The sequence below is a fragment of the Copadichromis virginalis genome, linkage group LG13 (genome assembly GCF_057382275.1).
Source record: "Copadichromis virginalis isolate Kocher_CV1m ecotype Utaka linkage group LG13, C_Virginalis_male_GT1.1, whole genome shotgun sequence".
Lineage (NCBI taxonomy): Eukaryota > Metazoa > Chordata > Actinopteri > Cichliformes > Cichlidae > Copadichromis > Copadichromis virginalis.
The window spans coordinates 4,257,070-4,267,382 of record NC_140630.1 but is presented as its reverse complement, the minus strand read 5'-3'; the positions used below and the strand labels follow the sequence as shown (position 1 = coordinate 4,267,382).

The 10,313-nt window shown below is 37.4% G+C and overlaps 1 protein-coding gene across 1 annotated transcript; it reads right to left on the bottom strand.

The window, feature by feature from the left end:
- Positions 1–6,352: 6,352 nt before the first annotated feature.
- Positions 6,353–8,562, bottom strand: LOC146695088 (uncharacterized). The gene is made up of 3 exons (XM_085476700.1): positions 8,434–8,562; positions 7,119–7,306; positions 6,353–6,996 (listed from the first exon to the last, which is right to left on the bottom strand). The coding sequence occupies exons 1-3, from the start codon at positions 8,521–8,523 to the stop codon at positions 6,417–6,419; spliced, it is 858 nt and encodes a 285-aa protein (XP_085332826.1). The 5' UTR covers positions 8,524–8,562; the 3' UTR covers positions 6,353–6,416.
- Positions 8,563–10,313: the final 1,751 nt, after the last annotated feature.

The window sequence follows — 10,313 nt, the reverse complement described above, 5'->3', positions numbered from 1 at the left end:
TTTATGTAAAACTAAAATCTTGTATTTTTTATTATATCTTTAACTGATTATCAAGGTTTAATAACAATAATAACAATAATTTATGAAATGCTTGCAATATCATAGCACAGGCTTGTTCTAAATATTAGGTAGTTTCTTCATTATGCCCCTCTTCAAGTAGAAATAATGTGAATAATTATAAACATCTTGAACAGGGAAGTTGTGATAGTTTACTTTACACCCCAGCTCCTACCTACACCCCAGGCATTCACACTCACAATGCAGAGCACACAACATGCAAACATTGTTTTGTATTTTCAGGACGTCTTCCACAGTTTAACATGCAGTCATTTCCATTTGCCCATGTGTGCTGTTTTCTGAACACAACAAAGTGGCCTCATGAAACTAGGGAGAAGTAAAACTCCTTGATATTAACATTTTTTGTCAATGATGCTTATGATTTTCTGATTGTTTTTAAAATTACAATTTTTTTAAACCTAAGTATGCAGTTTTCCAATGCACTGGTTATTGCAAACTATGTTTCCATAGCGGTTGCTTTAGGTTGTTGATAACATCAGTGATCAGTGTTTATCTTAAAGTTTCAAATCCTGTTACAGAGAAGTGAACTAACAAAATCATCAGTTTCCTCTCCTCTTCACCCATGACTGCAGACCTAACGATGGTTCCAACACCATCATTAAGGCTACGTCCACACTAGCCCGGATAGATTTGAAAATGGCGTTTTCATCTGAAAACGCTCCGCGTCCACACTAGCGTTTTCAGTCGTTTTCACAGAGTCGTGCGTCCACACTGAAACGGATGAAAACGCTTATGTTCCAGTCCTGCGCAAAAGCGAGTGAGAATTAAAGAATTTGAAGAAAAGCTATCTGGAGCATGTACAAACTGATATTCATCTTTCTTAGGGCTGTCAAAATTGAGAGCAATCAAAACAACCGCTGTATAATGCACTCCGCTATCTTTGTTTATTTGGTCACATGACTGCATCACATGACTAAAAACGTCATTGTTTTAGAAAGTCTGCCATTTCCGAGTGTCCACACTGCGACGGGACAGCTGCGTTTAGAAATGTATGCGTTTTTGAGAGCGTTTTCAAAACGCTGTGTTTTTCCTTGAGGAAAGCGCCGTCTCAGTGTGGACGGGAGGTCAAACGAAAACGCATTAGTGTGGACGTAGCCTAAGTTTGCAGATGACACCACAGGGATTGGCCTCATCAATGACAATGATGAGGCTGCCTACAGGGAGAAGGTGTATTGTTTGGCTGAGTAGTGTGACACAAACAACCTGCTGCTTAACACCGAGAAGACCAAGGAGCTCATCATGGACTACAGGAGGAATGCTGACCCACATCCACCCATCCACATTAAGGGGACGGCTGTGGAGCGTGTGAGCAGCTTCAAGTTCCTGGGAGTTCACATCTCCGAGGATCTCATCTGGACGACCAACTGCTCCAAGCTGGTCAAGAAGGCTCACCAGCGCGTCTTCTTCCTGAGGACTCTGAGGAAGAACCACCTGTCCTCAGACATCCTGGTGAACTTCTATTGCTGCACCATCGAGAGCATCCTGACCAACTGTATAACAGTCTGGTACGGGAACTGCTCTGCCTCGGACCGGAAGGCGTTGCAGAGGGTCGTGAAAACTGCCCAGCGCATCGCCAGAGCACCACTTCCTGCCATAAATGACATCTACAGGAAGTGGTGCCTGAAAAGGGCTGGGAAAATCATCAAAGACCCCAGTCACCCATCACATGGACTCTTCACCCTGTAGCGCCTCGGGTGGACCACCAGGTACCAGAACAGCTTCTTCCCTACAGCTGTCAGACTCCTGAACTCTGCCTCCTGACATCTGACCCACGTTAACACATGGACTGGACATACACACACCCACAACCACTAGCACTTTATATAGCCTCTGTAGAAAGTAGCCACATATTGCAGTTATCTTAACTGCACTACTGTATAATTCTGTATAAACAATCATTCTGTACAATACGATAATTATAATTCTACAACTGTTTACAACTGTTTCTAACTTGCAAATTTCTGTATAGCTTTATATTTCATATTTCTGTATAGTTTCATATTCATATCCTCTTCATAGTCTATACATAGCTTGTATTAGGGGTGGAAATGATAGAAACGATATAAATTTGGCCAACGATCAAGCTGGCCAAGCTGCGCTACAACCATTATCATCTGCAAATTATGGCGGGCGACAGTCACAGCAAAGAGATGAAGCACTTTTGAAATATGGAGAAAGCCAAAAACTGCGCTTCCTCCACTTCCGTAACATTGATTCATTAATGTTGAATTCTCTCGCAGCTGTTCTATCCCCATGTTGTTGCAGTATATTAATAACCAACCTCGTATTGTGCATGAATAATCTCGGTTGTTCTCCTGATTGAAGTTTGGCCCGTGTATAGCATCCTGCTATGCGATTGCATGCGTCCCCAACCACCAGAATCCCTCACGTTAACTTTTATCGAGTGGAAAAAAAAGTTGGTGGAACATGGTATGTCATGTTTAGGTGGAAACTAGCGAGCTAACTTCCTGTTAACTTGTAACTCTGTTAAATTTAATAAATTCTGTTTTCATGGATGTTAAACTTATTTGTTACACCCAATAAAGCAGCAACGCTGATGATTTTATTAAAGATGAAAGAATTTAGACCGTTTTTAACTCTCAGTATTCGTTTGACTTTGGGACCTGAGGAGGACGGAGTTTTGGACCCAGATTACTCCACGAAGCTCCTCACTACGGCAGCCGTAATGCTCTGACAATCCATCAAGCAGTGCTGCTTACCAAAGTTGTACTAAAACATTTTTAACAGATTTCTGCACGTCAAAATCGGTTCGAGGTCAGTAAGCACAACCAGAATTCATACATAAGGCACACTCTTGATTTTTGAGAAAATTAAAGGATTTTAAGTCCTTATAGTGTGGAAAATACATTATACAGAAGAAAAGAATATATCGTGATATATATCGTTACCGCACGTGCTTCAAATTATACCGCGATATGGATTTTAGGCCATATCGCCCAGCCCTAGCTTGTATACCCACTACAGCCTGTACATATTTATAGTTATAGCATATTCATAACATACCTTCATATCGTGTACGTTGTAACATACCCATAATAGACCCATTTTTGTCCCCTCATACGTACAACAGACCCATTCCTGTAATATATCTATATACCTATATTATTGCTAATATATATTTTGTAATATATCTATATCATGGCTAAAGCACTTCTGGATGGATGCAAACTGCATTTCGTTGCCTTGTACTTGTGACATGTGCAATGACAATAAAGTTGAATTCTATTCTATTCTAATCTATTCTACATTTAGGAAGAAGCTTTCTGGACATTGACCAGATTCATTTCACTAATATTACAACAAATAATGTGGAATCTTTAAAGCAAAGAAATTATGTTCTTGTTAATTTTTCTAAAAATGTTTCTCCTTTACGGTGATGAGGCCTGCCTTCTTCTTTGTTATGCGTATAGACTGTAAATAAAAGATGGACATAATTTATTGTTGCTAAATCTTGTTTCTAAAGCCTGAGTTTGAGCATACTGACTGTAAATTTCTAATATTATGAGGAGCAAATGTCCCAGGCTCATCATGCCAAGCATAATTGTAATCAATTAAACCCTTAAATATCAGGAGGGCACAGAACAAGTCACTGCATTTCAGAGACCGTGATATAACATACCTATGAACACCTGTGTTAGGCCGGTAACAGAAAGTACCTGGTGTTCACATATAACAAGTATTTTTCTTCCCTTCACAATTCAAAGATTATTTTAAAATGTTTGGAACTACATAAATAGTAATACATGACCAGGGTCCTGAAAAGCAGTGATGCTGTTGAGACGCATGTATATGATTGTGGGTTCACAGGCTTGCTTAAGACTTTAAACCATTTACTGACACCATACATGCATCCATGAAGATTTTACTGTGGTCACCGATCATAGCAACAGATAAGTCGTCTTGTCATAGACTTTGATATAATCTGACATGTTTATGAAACCAGGGAAACAACCCTGTTGGTTTTTTAGATTAAATGCAGATTTCTTATTGAGTCAACTTCCTGTAACTGCAAAAAGTTAAAAGAGCTAATCATGTTCTTTTCAATATATGTACTTTATTTATAGCACTGAAAAAAAATTAATACAGAAAAATGTCATCCTGGATTTCAATGTGTTGCATTATCCATGTGCAGGCATGTGAAAGTCCAGGGGGAGGTGAGGAGAAGGAACAAAACAGAGGTTATCAGACTGCAGGTCAGCTAATTGTTGAGCCGTCAGGGTCCAAGCAGGAGCTTAGAAGGAGCACAGGCATAAAACATGAGATTAAAAAAAGACTGTGAATGGATGACCAACTGGTAGTTTACAGACTGATGCGGCCCTAAAGTCACTGTGGGAATGATGGCAGGGAACTGTGGCACTACCTGTCCTTCTTACACCTGGAGCCCTATGAAAGAAGTACCCACCAGTAAGCAGAGATTGACATACACTCAGAGACTCCAACCTCAGCCAAAGACAGCCGGGCAGCTTCACCTGAGAAAATGAAAGGAAAAATGAGAAAGAACAGAAAACCTCAAACCACCCAGTTCTGATGACTTGGAACGTTTTTTCCCATGTATGTTTCGTAACACAAGTAAATTTAGCCTCAGTGTTTGCTTTAGGTGGTTGACAGCCTCAGTTTCAAACCCTGTAACAGTGAAGTGAACTACTACAGTGAAGTTTGGAGTTGACCAGATCAGAATCACATAACTAATGTAATTTCAAATAATTTTGAATCATGAAAGGAAAGAAATTATGCTCATATTTATATATCAATTAATTTTTAGAAAAAAGTTTTGTCCTCTTCAGTGAAAAGGCAGTAAAAGTACAATTTCTCCCCAATGTTTTTCTCTCACACACATACCGTAGATTCAGGATTCATCATATTTTGCTAATAACTTCATGTAATCATTACTTCCTGTAACTGGAAAAATTAAAAAAGCTAATCATTTTCTTTTCAAGAAACTTTTATTTCACAATTAAAACATCAAAGAAAATATAACAAAATTACAAAACCAACAAAAAACACAAACCATAAACTAAACACAAACACGTCCATGTTTAACAACAATATTATTAATAATACATTATACACAGTCGTAACTGAATAGATCAAAGGACATTCAAATGCTACTGTGACTGAAAATGTAAAAAACAAATGCTCGACATTTAAAGTGTCCTTTTAAATTTTTTTAACGGTAAAATAAAAACTTAATATGAGTTTTTAAAATGACTGCAATGATACAAAATAAAAAGGTTTCAAAAGCTCTTTAGATGATTAATATTTGAGTTTAAGACGTCTTCAGATGAAACTCCATCAATCTTTTGTTGGTGGTGACTGGAGTTGATCCCAGCTGTCATATGACATCCTGGACAGTCTTCACACCTACAGGCAGTTTAGCATCACAAATACATCTAACTGAATGTTTTGGTCTGCAGGAGGAAGTCAAAGTACCGTTACAGACTCATGGAGATCATGCTCTGGTCTTTTTTTAGTTATCAGTTTTTTCTCTCTCCCTCCCCTGCTGTTAACTTTCTCCCAATCATTACTTTCTTTCTTTCTTTTTTCTTTTCTCTCCCGCGCCCTCGTGCGCTGTGGTTGTAATAACCTGAAATAAAAAATCCTAATAAAGTTCAAATAAAATTTGACTATCAAGTGGACCACTATAGCAAAGGCTGTAATGCTCCACTTGTGAATGTAAATCTGTTTGGTTCTTTTTGTCCTTCAGACAACAATTCTGACTGCTACACTGTCGGACAGGACAGGAAAAAAAATTTAATAAAAGTCCCCATACTTCCTGCTGTGAGGTGACTGTGCTAATCACTGCACCACCTTCCTGCCATTTAGAAGAAATTATGAAATAATTTGTACATTTTCATTTACAACATTCAACTACTCAACAAAACAATGTTACTCCCAGTAGGTGCAAAGATCAGAATTTTAGGCTGTTGACAGTCTGAGGGGACAGCTAAAAATATTTGGAATGATGAGCCCTTGACGGATGAAAACAAACAGTGGACTTCAAACAGATGAAGTCCAACAGTGAACTAAAAGGAAATAACATCATGATAATGAAATCAATAGTTGTGATAGGGAAGTGTAGCTCTAATTTCAAACGCTAATAGACTGATAGCAGGAAGGTTTAGAAGAAAGTAATTAAGCAGCAACAGATATATTATAGATATAACAATAATTTGCACATTTGCATTAACATCATTTAGCTACTCAACAAAATAAAGCTTTCTGTGGCTCCCAGTAGGTGCAAAGAACAGGATTTCAAATCACTGAAAGCCTTAGGCATCAACTGAAAAATATTTGGAAAGGATGGTGCATATCTCTTTCTAATTCCTCGCCATTTTTCCCATTTCCCCTTTCCCCTCATCTCTGACTACATGATCTGACCTGTCTGTGCTAACATCAGTCACATCTCCTGTGTTGTTGCTCTCCATACTGCAGCAGAACAGACGTGCCAGCAGCCTGTCAATGGGTCCTTTACACATGAAGGCAAACAGAATGAAGTCCAACAATGAACTAAACAGAAATAAGATTACAATGATAAAATCAGTAGCTGTCTCAGGGTGAAGTGTTTCAGGTGAATATAAATTCAAAGTTAATAGAATGACTGCAGGAAGGTTTATGAGAAAGTAATTAAGCAGCAACAGAACCAAGGTTCCTACAGTTCTTCGTTTTTCTTCAGTGGGCACTGAGGTGGCAGCAGGCAGAGCTTTAAGTGTCCCAGCGAGACAGAAGATGAACAGGGGGGCAGGGAGGGCGGCATAAATAATTAAACGTACAAATTCATATAAAAATACAGCAAGAGCAACACTAACAATACAAAGGACCCAGACCAGAACACAGACCAGCACAGAACTCCTAGTTTGTCTGAGGCAGTCCAACAGTGGGCAGGCGATGAAACAATACCTGCAACACAAACAGAAAGATTATCAGAGTACAGAACATAACAATGCTTCAGTATAATATTCAGAGACATGTAAGTACACACACACACACACACACACACACACACACACACACACTGGTACCTTTCCAAAGCAATGCACAACCTGAAGTAAAGACTGGCCGTCACAGAAAAATTGTATAAGGAACACCCAATGGTGTCGTGCAGTATGTACCACCGAAGGACCATCATACAGAACATCATGCTGTGCTGGATCAGAATGGAGATGATGAGGTTTGTGTAATAGATGACAGGAACCTGATATCTTCGCCCCTGCAGGAAATATTAATTGAAACCACATTAATACAATGTTTAAAATGATTGTACCCAAGTGTAAATTAATGTGTATGAATGAATATATTTATTTTAAAGAGGTAATATATACAGCAAGTGAAATGTTTTACTAGTACGTCAGAAAACATTCAAGTAATGATTTATCTTATAATATATATTTTTTGAATTAATTATTCACACACCTCAAAATAAACACAAATTTCAGGCTGTTATAGTGAAATGGATTCCCAACAGAAACAAATTGAATATTTCAACACAGCACCTTCTTGCTTCATCACAATACAACCAACATAAAGGACATGTACTAAATATTTGTTATTTAACTTCTAACTCAGCAAATAAAATTAATTCTGTAATATTTAGAAAAGTCAGTTGCAGAACAGACAAACAAAAAAACCCGTTATGACCCCAAAACACTGTATATAAAATTATATATTACTGTTACTAAGAATATTACAGAGAATTATCACACTTATCTTAAGATATATCTATGTTAAGTGTTGACTGTTTTGCTGTAGAATAACAACATAGTCAGGTGCAGAGGTCACTGAATGGTCCAAAAATAAATGTGAGGCCAAATTTTACACACTTTATGGGTTTTTCTTATTTAGTCAAACTGCAAACATGTTGAACGTCTACGGGAGATTTTGTTGAACAATACTCTTATATATGATCAAAGCACAACTATTAATCCCATTAATGACAGAAATTTAGAGAATCATTTCTGAATAGTAGTGAAGCTGTCGACACATGATTGGTTTTAATGAGGCTCATATATTCACTCATCTGGGATGCGCTAATTGTATGACATGACTGTATCTGGTTCAGTGAACTTCACATTATTACACTTTACTTTTGCTGCACCGATAAAATACAATATGTTAAGAATTTATTATTTTATTCTACTATTCCTACACTGTCGACTATCAATTGACATTCAGGTTTATGTCAGCTGTCAAAGGTCGGGTATATTCCAGGCAGCTCAGCACTCTATTGCTGGGTTTTTATTTCTTTTCTTTTTTATATATTTTATTTTATTTTTGCTTTTTGCTGAGTTTTTTAATTGTTCACACACTCACATAAAAAGATGATACATATTTACGTACCGCACAACACACACAGCAGAAGAACAGTATGGTCACGGGAAGGAAGAAGCAGATATTCACCCATTTCAGGACTACCAACATCTCCCACATGACTTTCTGTGTGATGGAGTTGATGCAGAAGAATTTTCTACTCTCTTTTAAACTGAAAGAAAAAAATATGTAAAAGAAACTCATCAAACTCGTGTTTTTTTTTCTAAAATACATGTATTGTATAATAGTAGAAGCCTCAGTTCAAATCATTCAAAAATTGATGGCTATGACATGTATTGCATCAATAGAAATAAAAAAAGGGGAGGGGGTGTTGCCTTGTACACTGATAATAATTACAAATGTAGAATCATCAGTGAACTGTCTCTAGCACTGGATAACATAATGGAGTGCATAACTATTGAAATAGAAGCTGAAAAGTCAAAGAATCTGCAAATCAGCTGTATCTACAGGACCCGTGGATAAAAACGTTCACAGAGGAAGTGCTGAAGATATACAATCCCATTAACAACATGAAAATGACATTTTATGTGGTGATTTCAATATAGATTTGTTGAATCCAACTGTGAACAGTGCCATCACTGATTTCATCCACACAATGTACAGCATTAGTCTTTATACCTTAATCCGCTGTCCAACAAGAATAACCTCACATAGTGCTACACTTGGCGATAATATTTTCACTAATGTTGTTGACAGGAATGTTCTAAGTGGATTAATAATAAATTAATTAAATGACCATCTACTGGTTTTTGCAACAGTACAGGGCTACGCCAGGATTAACAGATGTGAACCTAATAAGAAATTAATTAGACTTAAAACTCAAGAAGGAATTTGCTCAACAACCAAGACTGGACAGTACTAAATAATATTGTAAATAAAGGAACTAAAGGATTGGAATATCTAAATAACTTTCAAGTACAAAATACAAGGACTAATGACATAAAACAAATTGCAAATGGTTTTAGTTATTTTTTTCTTGATGTTGGTCCTGGCTTGGCTAAAGAAATTTTGTGGTTAGTTGCTGGACTCATGAAATTAACAAACTGCAGGAAAATCACTGGAGTTATAAGAGGCAGACAACTACACACACACACCACGTGTATGCTTTTGCTATTTATTGTGGTTTAACCTGTCGAGGACAAAAATGTACAGAAAATTCTGCATCAAGCCTTGAAATCATAGCTTTCCTACTTTTGTTAACCCTGGATTGGTGGCATGGTGATTAGTGCTGTTGTCTCACAGCAAGAAAGTCCAGGGTTCAAATTCACTGTCTGGCTAGTTTACAGTTGTTTCTCTCTGGGTATTCTGGTTTCCTTCCACAGTTAAAAGTCATGCAGTGTTTGTTTCCATGTGATTGACTGGTGAGCTGTCCAGGGTGTACCCTGCCTCTTACCCTATCACTTCAGGGTTATGCCCCAGCACCCCTGCAACCCGGATGGTAGTTGTAGATCAATTCACTTTGTATTTTAACCAGACTCTTAGACTTTGTTGAACATTATGTAACATGAAGACGACCTGTAGTATTTAAGTGAATAAGTGAAGTGAATAAGGGGGCAGGAACAGGAAAAGTGTAAACTTCATCCTACTCCTTTTCGAGCACACACATTCTGTAGACATGGATATATACAAGAGAACTTGATGATTATTAATTTTTGTTTGTTTGTTTTTTTCTCCTGTTATTTCAATTATATTTGCATGTTCGAAATAAAATTCTATCTATCTCTCTAACTTCAAGTATAATGATAATAAAAATAATTGTAAACATTGTCTCTACTTACCTGAGGACTGCTTTCAGATGAAACTGTGGGTAAAATGTGTAATATGATGAGTTTGTCTTGAACATGGAAGTTGTGGTGGCCTAATTAACACCCCACCCCCACAGACATGTG